Source organism: Habropoda laboriosa, unplaced genomic scaffold, assembly GCF_001263275.1.
Source record: "Habropoda laboriosa isolate 0110345459 unplaced genomic scaffold, ASM126327v1 scaffold65, whole genome shotgun sequence".
Classification (NCBI taxonomy): domain Eukaryota; kingdom Metazoa; phylum Arthropoda; class Insecta; order Hymenoptera; family Apidae; genus Habropoda; species Habropoda laboriosa.
In genome coordinates, this window is record NW_017100254.1 from 3,878,756 (window position 1) to 3,896,293 (window position 17,538).

At 40.6% G+C, this 17,538-nt stretch overlaps 1 protein-coding gene across 1 annotated transcript in view; it reads right to left on the minus strand.

Moving 5' to 3' along the window:
- The window catches only part of LOC108572339 (division abnormally delayed protein), a 69,159-nt gene that overhangs the window by 22,993 nt on the left and 28,628 nt on the right, over positions 1-17,538 (minus strand). Inside the window, exon 5 of the mRNA XM_017934559.1 lies at positions 5,506-5,786. Coding sequence (XP_017790048.1) covers positions 5,506-5,786 — 281 coding nt within the window. The remainder of the gene's footprint in view (positions 1-5,505; positions 5,787-17,538) is intronic.

Consider the following 17,538-nt stretch of genomic DNA (forward strand, 5'->3'; position numbering starts at 1 on the left):
TGAAATAGACTGTGGAAAAGAGGCGAGAAAAGCAAAACGTGGACGATGTACGAGCAAAAAGGCACAACACACGGAGGAACCCTGCTGACGGGTGTGTGTCGCTTGCTCACCGACTAGTTTGCTCTTATGGGTAGACGATTGATAAAATTAATCCGATTCATTATGGCTATTTTGTCGTGACATGTCGTGTGGCGCGACTGATTAATCTTTGGGGAAAAAATGTTCAAGTGAAAAGTCTGTCGTTACCTTCGTTTCCTTAGCATAAACTTCTGCTACTTTGTAAGGCTCGTGGCGAAGTAGAAAGTGTATAGAGTCTTTTACTCGGTTCGTTCTGATATTTTCATTTCGTTAGATCATTCAGTAATGTGAATAGTGATCGTTGATATGGTGAAGACTGGGATGAACCAGATTTGTAATCAAATAATAGACAGTAAAAGATCGCGTGTCAGACAGCTTCTGGGTCAAATGTGACCCAAAATTAAAATCTTTCTCCTACGCAAGCAGAGTCACATTTTTTCATTTTTCCAGGCTTTATATTATTTAAAATTGTACAAATGTATTATAGTTAAAATAATAAAGATATTGTCGTAACTCTGTTTCGAAGGTCGGTTGAAAAAGCTGGGTCACCTGTGACCCGGCATCCAAAGGTTAATTAACACTTTAAATAATGAAGTACCCCGGTAATCAAGCACTAAGCTTCATCCAGATTTTTTAAATAAATACTCCGAGTCTTTTAAAGGAGGTAGAAAGAACTTGTTACGGATATTCATCGATAGAATATACAAATATACTGCATTGCGGAGATGGTGATTGGATGCAGTGGGGTAACACGAACGAGAAAAGGCCATCAATAAATGTGTGGCAAGTGGAACAGTGGACCGACAAAAAGATACGCTTGTAACAAGGTCAACGAAAGCGGAAAATAGAACAATAAGATGCGCGAAATTGGTGGCTACGTAATGGAACGTCGAAAATAGGAGACTGGAGGACACGTTGTGCATGTTAAACGAGCAAATCTTTCCGTCCAACTGGTACATTCTTCCGAAAGCTAGGTAGAACATAAGGAATCAATTCTTTCCACAGGAAGATCACTCGTGAAGCGGTGAAAAATCAACGTCGAATAAAAACACACCATTCGTATCCAAAGCAGACACGCGACAATTAAAAGGGACATGAAGAGGAATGTCGGTAAAGACGAGATAACGATGTTAACAGCAGTGGGTAATTGTTAGGACAATCAGCGAGAACGATAATACTCGATCGCGAATTAAACTTTAGCCTAGGTTCTCGCGAAGGGAGTTCATGCACGCGCAGGAGCAGCGGATGGACGTGTAATACCGTGAGGACAAACGATAGGAATCGAATGAACATCGAAGGCTCGCTTCCATGGTCATCGGCGACGTTTGCGCGAGTGAGAACGAGCGGAAAGTCGAAACAAAACACGACGCAATGCGACTCTGTGGACGCTGCAGTCTGGCGCGCGATGGAAATAAGAGAGCAGAAGAGATGACAGAGAGAGAGAGAGAGAGAGAGAGGATCGAAGTAGCCTGTGGGACGTCAAGACGCCAAGCCGCCAAAGAGTCTGGCAGCGAGAGCAAACGGGCGCCACGACGTCGCTTACTTTCATCTCTCTCTCTCTCTCTCTCTTTCTCTCGGTGCACATATGCATACACATTAATCCTACATGTATTCGTACGTGTAGAAAGAAGCACGAACGACCGAGCCAAAGGACCCGATGCGTTCACCGCGAATCTGGCCAAACACCTCGGCTACGAGGTCACCATGTCCCAATGTTCCCTCTGCTATTTTTCGCTCTTTCGCTCTCCCACCCCTCTTCCTTCATCAAATTATACCGCTACTCCCCTCCTACGCCCACATTTCTCTCCTCAATGCGCTTTACGATATATTCTTATGAACTCTTTCCGATCGATTTTTGACCCACTTTTTCGTTAACAGGCTAAGAAAGAGTTTATACGCGCACCGAGGGATAATCAGAATTTATGCGTTTCGGTGGTTTATAGATTTTCCGCGTGGAACTCGTCGGCGCGGAATGGCGCCAATTTCGAAATATGTATTCGAATATTTGTGATATAATGGACGATGATAAAAGAACGTTTGAGAAATGTTTAATAATATAAATTACGATAATTCAGATGATTATTAAACACGTAAATAGTATCCAATGAAGTATCAATCTTTTTCAGTGTAACTAGAATTTATTAACCCAAGTACGGTCATACTTTTTTAATAACTTTTGCATAATTGAGTCTATTTTGACCCAAAGACCTTAAATGTACGTTCGAACGAAAGAACGCACTAGAGTTAATTTCTTAAGTCTTTTGCAACTGCTAGATAGTTTAGTGTTGCCAAATTTTCTTTAAACCTCTCGCCAGTAGTGTACGACGAGCAATATAATCTATAATTTAATCGTACAGCGTTCGTCATACGTCACCGCAGCTTTTAACTTTTCAGCTGGGTGATATTCCTTCGCGAACATTATACGATAAGAAATTGCACCCAATATGAGTCATAGCGTTTCAAATGTCCTCGTTTAATAAACAAATATCCGTCACGTCTTGATGCGTGCCGGACGAAGCCTTCTGATCTTTCTTTCCTTCTTTTTCTTCTCCTCTCGTTAAATATGCTTCAAATAAATTACACCGTGTTTCCTTTTCTCGCTGAATTAATTGCAACGTTTATATTAATAGCATAGGAAGCGTATACGCGTGATAAACCATTTCCTTCGTTTATTTCCCTAGTTTAACCGCGACTGTTTACAGAACAGTTTTTCTTCCTATCAAACTTTCTACTACCTACCTACATATCTCCCTTGTCCTTCCATTTTATACCCGCTGTTTTTCTTTTCCAACTTTATAGGCACATAGCGGGAGCCAACTATTACTCGAGAAATAACAGAGAATATCTATCGTTTTCCATTATGTTTGTTTACAGTAACGTAACCGCGAAGGTTTATCTTCGGGTTTAAAACTCGCTTCTACAAACGTGCAACGATTTATCGTGTTTTAAACGACAACATCGGACTTGAAAATGACAACGCTACCGGCAAAATGACTCGAAAACACTTAACATTCATCGCGAAGCTTCGAAGTTTCCGTCAAACGGGGACGGTCGTAGAATATTGCGAACAATGAATATTTATTTAAAACTACATCGGAAATTCTTGACGTTTAACGCGTTCGTTAAGCGTCTCGTGTTCCAATTAGCGAATAACGAGGACAACGAAACAATTTTTATTTCAAACGCCGGCTTTTAACACGATCCTACGCGTTATTAATATTCGCCAAGTAGAAATCGTCGCCTCCAATGATTTCTATTAATCGCAAACGGAATTTACCGCGCAGCAGTTGTGTATATCAAACGATTCCGCGTTCTGATTACACCGTTACGAGATGTGCCGGATTTGACAATTTTTTACGCATCAGTTCCCACGGTTATTATTCCAATCGAGCTTCCTTTTCACTCCTATTCATCCTCTCGCCTGGTATATTAATCGAAACGTTGTATAGATTAAAAACACGCTAGCATTATGTCCACCCTTTTTTTCTCTCTCTGTCGTTCGACGTTTCGTTTTATCTTTTTTTTTTTTTGTCAGAGGAGAATCAGCATGTATATGTACCGGGAAAAATTTACTTTGTCGATGGTGAAATATTGTAGTGGCTTCTACGTTTCTCCCACGCTTCTCTCTGCACTCGGTTGACAGCTTCCTGTTCCGAATTTGCACATGCTTGATATTCATGCTTGTCACTCGTGATATCCGGATTGCTGTTTCTCTGAATGACATTGACACAGTGCATGAAAATTCTCTATCTCTCTTTGTCCCTATCTTTTTCTCCCTCCCTTTTCTGCCTCGATTCTCAATCTGTGCGATGCGCCGGTGTACGGTTTCAAACTCGAGCTCAGATAGAGAGAATCGGCTCGGTAGACACATCAGGGAAAAATAAGCCGCGTCAGAAGTGGAAAGCGAAGGAAGGAGCGAGGGACATTTTACATCCCGTGACCAGACTTTGGATTTCAAAAGAAGCGTTTCCCGATTGTTCGTCCAGTTTCCCCTGTAGTATCGACCGCGACTTTAACCCGATTCTCTAATAGAAATTGCGACCGTTTCTCGTTTAACTCCGCTCGTCGAGTCTGTCTGATATTGCAATCAACTATTCCGCGAATTTTCCCCAGAAATTTTCTTTGTATTTCTTCGTTTTAACCCTTTCACTTGGGATTTCTTTCGCTGACTGCGCATCTAAGGCTCAGGTGCTTACTGGTTTAGTACTGTGTTAAAGTAAGAGAAATTGGTAAGTATTGGGCTGTCTGGAAAGTTCGTAGCGAAATTTAGGAAGAATTTAAAGCATCGTATCTCTGTTTCTAATTGAGACAGAGATAAAAGTGAAAAGGTATTTCTCAAATTATTTAAGATTAACAGGTGACAAGTGTATCATTAGGGCTGAAATTTAATTTAGCTTCAACTCAATGTCTAATACATATTAATGATGTTTACAAGGGTTAACAATCACCTTACAACCTCTTGTAATTCATTTTTAAATAACTCAGTGTATTCCTATAGTTCTAGAAGATAGTTAAATTACTCAACAAGTCCGAATATATCACATTTTATTATTGTTTAATTCTCTCGTTCATTAGTATCAATGTTATACCAGTGAAGATAAGAGTGGTAAAAAGCTACAGAAGATAATGATACAATAACAAGTCGAACAATACACATCTACTTTTACCAAGCAGTATCTGCAGAAATCCTATTTAGAAGACGTGAAACCATAGCCTTATCACTCGATGGACGATCAATGATAGTTTTCCTTTTCAAAAGGAAAATTGCAAACTTGTATAAAAAGATAAACCCTGGAAAATTGCAGAAGAAGGCAAACCTTGGAAAATTGCAGAAGAAAGCAAATCTTGGAAAATTTGGAAAATTGCAAAGAAAGGCAAACTTTGGATAACTGTAGAAGAAGGCAAACCTTGAAAAATTGCGAAAAATGGAAAACCTTGGGAAATTCGGAAAATTGTAAACAGAGGCAAACCTTGGGAAATTTGGAAAATTGCGAAAAATTGAAAACCTTGGGAAATTTGGAAAATTGTAAAAAGAGGCCTTGGATAACTGTAGAAGAAGGCAAACCTTGGAAACTTGCAAGAAAGGCAAACCTTGGGAAATTTGGAAAATTGTAAAAAGAGGCAAACCTTGGGAAATTTGGAAAATTGTAAAAAGAGGCAAACCTTGGGAAATTTGAAAAATTGCGAAAAATTGAAAATCTTGGGAAATTTGGAAAATTGTAAAAAGAGGCAAATCTTGGGAAATTGGAAAAATTGCGAAAAATGGAAAACCTTGAAAAATTGCAAAGAGGGCACCCCTTTCCCCAAAAGTTCCAGTAACGTGTACCAAGTAGGCAAAGGGGTACTCTCACATGGTCGATAATTGGTCAGTTCGACCGGTAATAGACAGTTACAAAAGTGCGATAAGAAAATGGCGTGTGTACTCACTCGTCGACGCGCTCTCCGTTCCAGCATCGTTTGTCCGGATACTCCTCGCAGATCGTGTCGGCCAGGGTGCCATAGAAGGTCCGAGACCTGACAACGCTGGCCAAGAAATTACCCAGCTGCACGTGCAACTGCGTCGGTAATGTTCGATGCGTGGCAGGCGGTGCAGCTGCGTGGATCTCGAGACCAGCCGACGACGTTGATTTCACCGTTCCAGCTGCATCCGTAACGGTTCCCTCGCTCGTCGATGGTTGCAACTCCGAACGGCCGCACACTTTCCTCACCTGAAACACATCGTCTCGTCCTATTACTATCGTTACATCTCCTCTTCGATCCGACCAGCACGAATCACCCTCGGATAAAGTTTCATCGCGATTCTTCCTACCCTAGGTTAGACGACTACGCTACCTTAGTATGGAACGACACTGCCACCCCAACGTGAAACAGGTTACCTTTCTAAAACTGACGTCATTATAGACGAGAAACGAGAGATTGCACAAGATGGACGTCGCGGTAATGCTTTTATAATAATGCGATAACGCGAATTATAGGTCAGAATTATGAGTATTTAACCCTTTCGTTAGGGAAGTGTCGGAAGCCGTACGAGACAGTTGAACCGCGAGCTTACATTTTAGCGCAGAGTAAGATCTACTACTTTGTCGTATTACGCAAATTCATTTTTATTGGTCTTTATTAGGGTTACCATATATCCCGGTTTTCAACCCTTGTCCCGGTGTCCCGGTCCTCCGACCTCTCAATTTTTAAAGTAGAGCTCTTTAAAAATTAAGAGGTCAGAAAACCGGGACACCAAGACAAGGCTTGAGAAAAGTGTACTTTTCAACAAATTTTGCCTTCTGAAAAAATACGGCAAGCCTATGAATGCACGTCAGAATAGTGAAATTTAAAAATTGTGCAATAACACAGTTTTATCACCGCGATCGGTGTTTCGGTGACTATAGTCATCCTTAGGATGCAGCGAGCGTTCGATGTCCGCCGACGATAGTCACCCTTAGTAACGAAAGGGTTAAGCGAGTGTTTAGACCGGAAAGATGGACGCGCGAACGAAGAGTGGTCCAGAGAGATAGACGTGCGATAGAATACTTGAGCTGGGGCGATAAAGGTGTGAATGAAAAGTGTTTGGAACGAGAGCGTGAGAGTGCATGACCACCCAAAGATTTGAGTAGACTTGACCGAATGAGTTTTGAAAATGTCCGCGTAGAGTGAAAGAACCGGAGAAATAGAGAATGAACGGGTGAAAGAATAGAACAGGGTGTCAAAGGTGGCGAAGTAGTCATGGAGAAAAGTCAGAGAGCGAAAATCACCGAGCGAGAGTTATAGAGAGAGTATTGAAAGTTGAGAGTAAAGTACGCTAGAGTAATAGAGTATTATCGAGTCTTCGGTCTTAAAAACATTTCGATAATGTAATATTACACGTGTATTTAAGTTCAATTAACTCTTTATTATCCCTTCCGTGTTATCTGAGTTTTCGATTATCCCAAGTAGGCCCGATCCACATCACCTCGCATAATCGAGACTACTGCAGAGGTGGCCATAGCGCGGCTCTTGTGCAAATAAAATGTACATATGTATGAAATATGGTAAACTAAAACTGATCAATGCCCAAAAGTAATTACTTCGTTTCATTTTTTGTTACAAAGTGATATTTTTCAGTTTCTCATTGTTCGTTTTGTTATGAAGGATAAGTAAATGGCTCTTTCAAATATTCCTTCCTGAAATGTGACTTCCAAAGGTAGCGTAGCCTGGCCACCCCAGCTCTACTGTATTCGTTACTATTATAAATTTTATCGAATACCTATTTCCAACCTAACATTCCTACGATCTAAAATAGGATTGATAAAAATTTGGGCCACTTCAACACCGTCGATTAACTCCGTGAAATGAAATTTCTTAAATTCGATAGCTAAAATTAGAAGAATATGAAAACAAGTGGAGTTAATCGTATTTGGCTTCCGAGTGGCTTATTTCTAGTAACGACAGGTTGTCAGTGTTGCTTCAAGCAGTTTAACGTTAAGTTCCTAAACTGTCGTAACTACTTATACGTGCAATTTACTATCCGTTCACGAATCAGCGATATTTTTATCCTTACGGGTGGAAGAACAGAGAAGTGGTTGTGAAGTGGACGCGCGCGGCACCGTTTCAATTCGTCCCACAAGCAAAAGTAGCAAGAGAATCGAGATTACCAGGCTAATAAGGATACTTAAACTCGTTTAGGTTTTAGGTCCAAGGTGACATCTAAGACGATAATTTGAATGTAAGATCGTTTGATCAAACGGAAGAGCTGGTGTTACAATTCAAGGACGTCGTTTAAGTGCTAAACGACGTTTAACTGTCGGGATATGCGTATGCTAATTCAAATGGAATAAGAACGAATGAAAAGCACCGCTTGCTATTAAAACCATGTATCCATCAGCTTCACTTGCACGAACCATCAGTTAAGCCAATTTCATTAATAAGTAGGGGAGAGTTATCTATATCCTGCTGCTCACCTAAATCACAACCCCGCCGATTTCTTTCTTATTAACAAATATAAACAATATCCGGTAATCGTAAACGGTGCTCCTTTCGGGAAACCTGTTAGCCGTGTTCATCTTTCAAACAGAAATTAAATTTTCCTAGTTAATTAAAATCTCCCTGTAATTAAAAATGCGTAGGAATGATAATAATAATAATTGGTACTGTTCGTTGATTAAAAATACGAATTTCGCATACATCGGGTCATTTGCGACCCAAAGACCTCAAATGTTAAAAATTAAATAGTTACTAATTACTGACTAACTAACGAAGAGTTAACTCGTCTAAAGTAAGATTAACAGGTTAAATAAAAAAAAAAAAAAAAAAAATGAAATTTGTCGTAAGACTGGTATTTGAATTTCCTGTACCAACAAGTGGAAGTCGGAATTTGAAAGATTCATACCGCTATGACACAGGCATTCGGGAAAAAAACTTGTGCAGAGTGTGCAAGGGCTGTTCTCAAATACTGATGAATAACGCATCCTAGCCTACCTACGAGACCACAATACCATTCCAAGGGTCCTCAATTATCCACACACGCGATGCCTCTATGTCCTGTCCAGACGGCTCGAGTCATGGCGAAGAATATAAAATACCATATCTATTGGAGTCCCTCTTGCCTCTCATTATCCACCGTACAAAACCATCAGACTCTCACTCTTCCCTCGCCTCTATATATAATATATTATATACATGCATATGCATATCTTCAAATTTGCAATATCTACTAAGGATTTAATATGAAGCACCGATACGACGAAACGTGCTATTTCTAATATTTTTCTCATTTAAATATTGCAAGTACTGGAGCTAATTCTATTATCGAGTTTGCATTTACTTCGGGTATCTTAATAAAATAGAAATGGTAATGCAATAAAATAGGAGGTTTAGGTACAGCTCTCGTGCACACGAGCTAATATTGCGGCATTTGTCCTAGGCAGGTATACTCCGATCCAACTTTAAGCCTATTTTATTTCATCGAGCCAACGTAGGTTGAGAATAACACGCGGAAATCGCTGTTAGAAGAGTAATTCTGCTTTACCGTACACAAACTTTCCAACCGATGCAATTCCCGGCGATAAATTATTCGACCCTGGTTGATAATGAAAATTCTTCAATTTCGAAGGAATATTTGGAAAATACATTCAATTAAAAAAATATACTAAATTAGAAAATAGATTAAATTAGAAAAATATATTAAATAAGAGAAATACGTTAAATTAGAACGTTCCATTTTTAAACTAAGATTATCTTTTATCTGTTACAATTTATAGCACGTAATACAGTATAATGGGTATGAACTACATACCGGTGAACAGGAGGGTTTAATACCGCATGAATATTGAAGAGGAATCAGATTCGTTCAGTGCTAACAATGCATGAAAAAAACATTTCTATAATGAAAAAAACCGACTCGTTGATTTTCTTTATGAATTTTGGATTTCCAGAAGATATAATAACCGACATGGAGAGTAAAATTGATTAAGATGTTGAAGGATAATACGTGGTCGAGTCAGTGTCGGCTTCAACGTGTGATTAATCTACGCGGAAAGGGTTTTGCACGGAAACGGATGAGCCGTAAACGAGTTAATCTGGAACGAATTTTGTTTAAAGCCGCCGAGTTTCAAATTCTCTCCTCTAATAAACCTGATATTTCGAAATTAGTTTTGGTTAATTACCGTGTTGCCTTTTACCTTCACGCGATAATTTTTCGTAACTAGTTGTATTAAATTCGAAACGAGACGATTTCCAACGGTACAAAGCCGTAAGTGTGCTCCAAGAATTCTGTGCAATTAGCTTATGCCGATGAATGATTGTAAACTTTGAAAATGTCGTAAGAAAGAAATTTGACTGAATACTAAACAGTGCATGAAAAATTGCAACACCTAGAAATTGGGTTCTCTTTTTTAAATGAATAATACCTTTTTCAACCAAATTTTAATCACTTTTCTCTTTCAATACCCCAAAACAATATATGCAAATTTCCGATTTGTCCAATTTCATTTTTAAGGTGTTGCAATTTTTTGCAATTTCTCAGAATAATTTACAGTGTAACTTTTCTATTCCCGCTCGAATCGTCTGCACAAATGTTCAGTTCTGTCAATAAGTTGATCTCTTATTTGTAATAATTACTCGAGAGTATACTCGCGAACAGATACTCAAATGTTTTACATTTAACGTAAGATACCGTACTGCTCCTTGACTTCCAATAACGATATTACTATCGCTTGGAAATGAGACGATAACGAATACATATTTGCACCGACATTTTTTCTTTCTCTCTTTCATTCTGACTAACTTCACTTGTCCACGTCCATGTGTCCACATGTCCGTCGCTTAATTAGCCGCTAACTCGAAAATCAGTTTGATTAAAGCGAGGCGAATTAGATTTAGCTAATTCGCAAGAATCAGAAGCGAGGATCCCGGGGCTGAATCGAGATCGTGCAAAGCCTCCCTTCATCCCGCGGGAGAATTAGCCACGGCCGTGAAACTTAACCGTACGAACGATCGTCAAAGCAGTCGAGCAACTAACTTAATTCTTATGCGTTAGTGCCGAGCAGACGGAAAGGAGGAAGAGAGCGGGGGGTCCAAGACAAGGGGAATTCGCAGTTCTTGATGAAAATTTTCCTCAGGGCCACAGAACTCTTCTACCCCTCCCACCCTACTTACGAACGACCAGAACTCGCCAGACAGACTATTTATTACGCTCTGGGGACAAACCTTTATAAACAACGTAGTTATGCGCGGTATGCGTACAGAAACGATACCAAATGCTGACTGCTACATGTTTCTTCGCGATAACCAAGCTTCCGAATCGCGGAGCAGATAGAGGAACGAAAGTGGCAGAGGTAGTAACGACGATGAAAAGTAAAAGTGTCTTTTGTATCGGCTTGTATTTCCAAAATGCCCCGTCGTTCCTAATTATTTACCTGTCCGACTATTTTCAATTTGAATTTGGGAGTTTTCAAGGAAGAAATTATGGATTTAATATCTGTTTCGTGGATTTTTGCTGTAAACGAGTATAATTTAAAAATTCGAAAATGTTTCTTATCAAGATGTTACAAGGAATTGAAGATATATTGTTCGTTAACCCTTTGAAATCGAATGTCGCCACTGTGGTATCTAAAATTTGTCTTCAAAGTCGAAAGTCGTCACTATGGCGGCATGATCTTTTAACGCGGTGGAGAAAGTTAGTTTTTGGGTATGAAAATGTGCGTTACGTATAAAACCATAAAAAAAGAAACAGAAACCACTAACATATTTGAAATTTGTGAAACAATTAGTTGACCAATTAGTAGAAAATTTTTAACAAGACTGTTTATCTAGAGTGCAACCTTCAATTTCATACGAAGAAAGTATGTTAAACAATAAGCTCCACATAGTTCGCGCAGGAACAGAAAAAGACTGTGCAGTACGTTCCAACGGAGAGATACAGGAGTAAGACGAGAAACGCGCGCCTACTGCCACACCTGTCCTCAGAAACCAGAGCTCCATATCACTGCTTGTTTTGCAAAATTACAAAAATTAAAATTTCTTTATTTTGTAACAAAATTTTAAATAATTTATTTTCATAATTATCTCCACTTCTTGATATGTTTCCAATTCTATTGTCAAAGCTCATACTTGCTGCCTAATTTCTCTTAAATAAACCAAATTTCATAAATCTTCTAAAACTTGTTTCGACTACTTGCTCTAACACCACCACAAAAATACGCAAAGTGTTAAAAAACATTGTAGAATACCTAAATCTACCCGAAATCCTACAACAAACTTAAAATTCATTTCTAACGATCGAAAAAAACCACGTTTCCTTCGTGAAAGCTCCAACAGGTCCATCATGGTGGGTAAAATTGTAGAATACGACGAGACGGAGGTGAGGAGGCGGAGGCGAAAAAAAAGCGGCTAGAAGAAACGGAGGAAGAAGCATCAGGAGAGGAGGAGAGGAGAGAGAGAAAAGGAGAGGAGAGGAGAGGAGAGAACGCCACCTCAGGGCGCGCCCATTGCATTCCACGCATCCTCCGCCGCTGCAAGCCGCTTTGACTCGCCGACCGTACTCGAGGATCGAACTCGAACGCTATCGATTGTAGGTATTTTGCGGGGCCGACAATGCTTCCACTCCGGTCTGGCTTAACCCGCTCCTGCTTTACTTCGCGACTGGGCCTCGAGGTCGAGGCGAACGCTAGCTGCCTCTCCAGCTTCATTTCCCCAACCTTCCTCTCTCACTCTCTTTCTTTTTTCTCAACCCTCTCCAGTCAAACAAACCGCATTCTTTCCAGATTTGCCTTTCGATCTACGCTCTTCGTGAAATTGTTAACCTTTTGCGCTCTTCGATACCTTGTCGTCCGTCCCTCTCGTCGTCAGTGCAGAATTTACTCCGTCATATCGCGCTCGAATATTTGTTGGAAAGTATTTCTGGTACTTTTTCTCGATGTATCGTCTTTTTCGCCTCTTCAGGGAGGATCTTTTTGACGGGGGAGAAATGATCTAACTTTTTGTGGAGTTATATTTGTATTCATGTTAAATAGACAGCAATTGGAGTGCTTTTCTTATCGGGAGATTATGTTTCTCGTGTTTTCTCTATAGCAAATACTGGAATTTTCGAAAGAATTATACGTAACGTGTCAGTGTCACTGAAGAGATTAATAATCTTTTTTTTTTTCAATTTCATTTTATCGCCGTGTCACACTTAAATTTTAAATTTGAACGACTCGATGTGTGTTCAATTCGATAAAATATACGATCGAAGTGTATCAAGTCATCCCCATAATTTTGTGTGGAATATTAGAATCTAGATCAATGTTTCCAACGAACCTTTAATTTTGATTTAAAAAAACCTAAATTTTTCTATTCTTCTTTAATTTCTTAAAATATTTCTCGCTTTCGATACGGACTTACGGAATGACCCGATACAACAGTTTCATATGATCACATTTCAAAGAATAACCAGAGAAAGTACACACATTTGAAGAGCGTTTGTTACCAGTTGTCCAACGTCATGAAAAATGTGAGAAAGAAAAAGTTTCACGCGTTCATACATATTTATGCATCCGAGTATATATTCCGTTCAGCAAATTAGAGAACGTAACACGAAGCTCCTCTCTGGGTTTTTCAACCCGACAGAATTCCACGATCGAAGCTTCGCTTTACATACACACATGTTAAAACGTATAATAAAATGAAAACGCGACACGGTGATATTTATTCAAGTACAGAAACGCCGCGATACTTATTTCACATCGCGATCCTCTCTCAGATTTTCAATCTCTGATCGAAACTAGCGGAGAAGAAACGAAACGACGAAAAGTTCAATTTTCAAAAGTTAACTCGTACCAAACAGCTATCGTTACATCGTTGCTTGTAAAATGTTTCAACTATAACTTCTTCGACTATAATTGCACGTCCAGCGAGGTCGAAATAAGTTTGCGAAACTGGAACGAAACGGTTCTCTAGTGCACCGTCCCGGCGAGTTGACGAAGGCAATGAAAAAATTACAAGGGAACAATTCGTGCTGCGGCAAACTACACAACACAGTGTAGTTTCCACTTGGGTATCGCGGGGACGAAGATCGAATTCGAATCCCAGCAGGCAGAATCCCAGCTGGGAGTCGATCATACTCCGTTCGTTCGTTCGACTTTGCCTCATTTCTTTGCTATATTTCATCAGGCAAAACCCCTTGTTCAGTGTCGGTTGGTACGTTGAACTCATGCTGCTATCGATTCTTAGAATACTTTCCATGATGATATTCCCGAGATAGGGTATTCTATAGACATTCACGATGAAATTCACTGGTGTCTCTCCTCGTGCTAACTACGATCGAGCATTGCGCTATGATTTCATTTGGACCAGGTTACTACACCCTCCTTCCTTCTCCCTACTTTCATCCACTTTACACGTGCATAATAAATTTGTCACGTTTCTAACCGACGGAATTAGAAGTTGCGAAGAACGGAACCGATTAATACACGGACAAACGAATTCGATAGATTTCATATTGAGATTAATCACAGTTCGATGCTGCACAACGCTCGGTTCATTTGTCGTACTATAGTTTCGACGGATGATCAATTAACTATTGACGAAAGTTGCAGTAGGATCGAGGTAAGCTAAGATTCGCGGAAACGAGAGAACATTTACCAAACGTAAATGTTAATATTAATAACGAATTCCTCTTAAACAGCATCGAATTTTACACCGCTTTATCTCGCGCAGCGATCGTGCAAATTAGCCGGAGAAATGTCCACGGGAAGTAATTACACACAATTAGAGTGTTAAATGTAAATGAAAGGATTACACGAAGGAAGATAAGTCGCTGCGGAGCAACATTGTTTCCAGCTTGAATCGATATAACTTAATTAAACGAACGGGGCGTTCGTCACCATGGCCTGCACACCTCCGACTATGTACGAAATAATTACATTAAGTATACGCTTACGCGGTTGCATCACATTGATATGACAGAAAGATAATAGCTACGCGAGTTATTACTTGCAATAGGACGCTGGCAGAGCTTAACTCTGTATGTCCGTAGCCTCTAACAGCTGATACATTCATTGTCATTAGCGAGATACTCGAGTAATTGGAAAAAAAGATTACACCGGCTCGCGTGATAATAATGTCACCGCGATTAAACATCGTCTCCTTCGCGAACTAATCGTGCAACGAGTAGAACCTTTTATAGAAATCTTTCATACTTCGTGGAACATTCTTACATCCGAGAATAGCACAGCGAAAAGATTCAATTCCTCGATAATGTGTAAAAATATATCGATTACATATATTTTCACCAGTTTCTCACTTAGCTCACCGTTGACACGTATGCTACTATTTATGTTCCATGATATACATACGCGTTATAATCCTACATCCAGCAGAATCGAATAAACATGACGAAGCGGCGTTCGTGCAATTGTGAATCATTCTTGATACACAGCCCCACGATTCATGGTGACAGAAACAGAAAATCTCGCGACGCACGCGTCCATAATTTACGGTAGATACTTGCTCCACATTTTTATCTGCGTCAATTAATTGTTCGATTTAAGTCGTTTAATTCACGCACGTTTGATAACAGAATATTCGTGCGCGCGCTCTCCTACTTTTCTCTCAAGCGTAGTGTCTGTGAATCGATGGAAAATCCACTCTCGAGGATAACTCGAAAGTCGAGTACGACGAAGCGGTTCGAAATCGATTCTTTTTGCTCGTCAAGTGTTAACCCTCTTTTCTAGAGGAGAGGAGACCAACAGGTCTGACCTTTCCGCGTATATACATAGAAATGTCTCTATAGAGACCATTCGCGTGCATACTCGAGAGAAGAATCGAGTCGTAGATCTGGACCGCGCCATACCGTAACTGGACGATCCAACCGATCGAAGATCTGATCTGGCGGCTGAGTCAGATGAGAAAAAAGACCGGTTTTATTCGGTTGCTAGGCTGATCGTCGTCTAGGCGGCAAAGATACGTACACCAACTCGGCAATGCACGCTGCATTGTTGCCCGGGTCCAAATTGAATCGCAACAGCTAAGCGCGCAGGTATCTACCCGAGAACAGGTTACTTTGTCGCCATAAACTTTGGGTTCGGATGTGCTTGGAAAATTCCTTCCGAATTCAAGGTTGAAAATTTCGTGAATGCTTTGCACTAGTTTGAAACGGACGCTAGTTGCAATTTTCGGAGCTGTAATTGATTGCAAAACTTTAAGAAAAAACAATTAGACGTGCAATGTCCTAATTATTACCAAAATTTGTTTACTATGCAGCAGAGAGAATGTTAAACCCATTACGAGAGTTTAAAATGGTTATAGGGCGGTGAAAATTTTCGTAGTTGCGATAGATTGCAAAAGTTCATCCATTGTGCGGTATTGAAACGTTTCGTGCCTAATAAAATGTAAGACAAAAAGCAAATAGGCATGCAATATCCTACTCAATTAGCGGACAGACACTGGAAACAGCAACCTACAATTCGCCAGACAATAAATGCCGTTTCATTAGCGTTTCATTGACCGATACCCAACTACTACCGGTTTCCATACCATGTCCACTGATTGTCCATTGTTACGTTGTTATTAATTTCCAAAGGTAATTAAGCAAGGGCGCGTGGATCATAAATATAGGGTTTGACGGTTTATCGACGGCTTTATCGAACGCATCCCAGTTCCTCTATCTTTCATCATGCCCGATTAAATGGCTACGTATTCCTGCCAGCTACCATTCACGTTCATTCTCCGATCTAATTAACCGCGTGTGTATTAATTACGCTATTAATTGGAAACTATTATCGTCCGATGTTACCACTACTGTGAACGTTAATGTCTCGCGTCGTAAAGCAAGGAATTCAACGGGTCGAAAGATGAAGAACTGCCAATTCTTTATTCTTCTCTAAACCAATCGGACAAAGATACTAAACTGATCGCAGCAAAACTGCGAGACGTTTCAATTTCGAACGAAAGCTGAAAATTGAGAATACTGTACACCCATGAGTGGTATTTCGCTACACGAACCACGGAGGAACGCTTTTAACAACGCGTTAAGAACTCTCGTCGTTAAGGAGCGACGACACAACCACGGGACCGAAGAACTAGCGTGGAAAAAGGAATCGTTCCGGTGCAAGTGCGCCGATTAGCTGGAAAAATCGTCGTCGTCGTCGTCGTCCTCCTCCTCATCGTCGTCGTCGTCGTCGTGGATGCGTCCGCAGTCACATGGCAACAGCAATCTCTGGCTTTCGCCATTCTCCCACCTTTCTCGCTCACCCCTCTTTCCATTCAGCTATTTCATATTCCATCCTGGTTCCTCTCGGTCGTCTGCTCAACCGACTAACAAGACAGACGAGGACAGAGTGCTCGGTCGAGCTGCCACCGGAACAAGGAAGGAGAACAATCAAAAGGGAGTCTACTCCAACGGAGGAGGATAGAGAAACAGAAAAAGAGAGAGAGAGACGAGCGATACGAAAAGAAGAGGAAAAAAAGAGACTTTCATGAGACAAGGTAAAGAGTTACAAAGGTGGGAGGGAGGTGGAGAGATACGTGCAAGGTTCCTTGGAATATAACAGGTTCGCCGGTGCTCCCTTCTTAAGGAAGACCACTTCCCTCTCTCTCTGGTTCACGCAGCTGCACGTGTCCGTTTCTCTCGTCCTGTGCACGCGTAACCGCGAGCCTTCTTTCTCCATCTATCTCTGTTCCACCGGTTGTTCGCTTCTCTTCCTTCATGTTTCGCGTGCCAACGCGACCAACATCAGGCCCGGCGGTCCTCGACTCATCGAGACTTAATACGTGTCCCCGGGAATTCCAGCCGCGAGAACCGAGAGAACCCGTAACACTGCCAGCTATCGAACCGAGCAGCCGATTTCTCAGCCTCTTCGATCAGTCAAGAAAAATGTCCGGTTCAGAAATTTTCTGACTACGTTACCTCCGATTAAGAGATTCTCGAGTGTATCTCGGATGATACACTCGCTTCTCGATAAAACACCGATAATAAAAAAGAAAGCTCTCTTCTTCTTCTTCCTTTCCAAA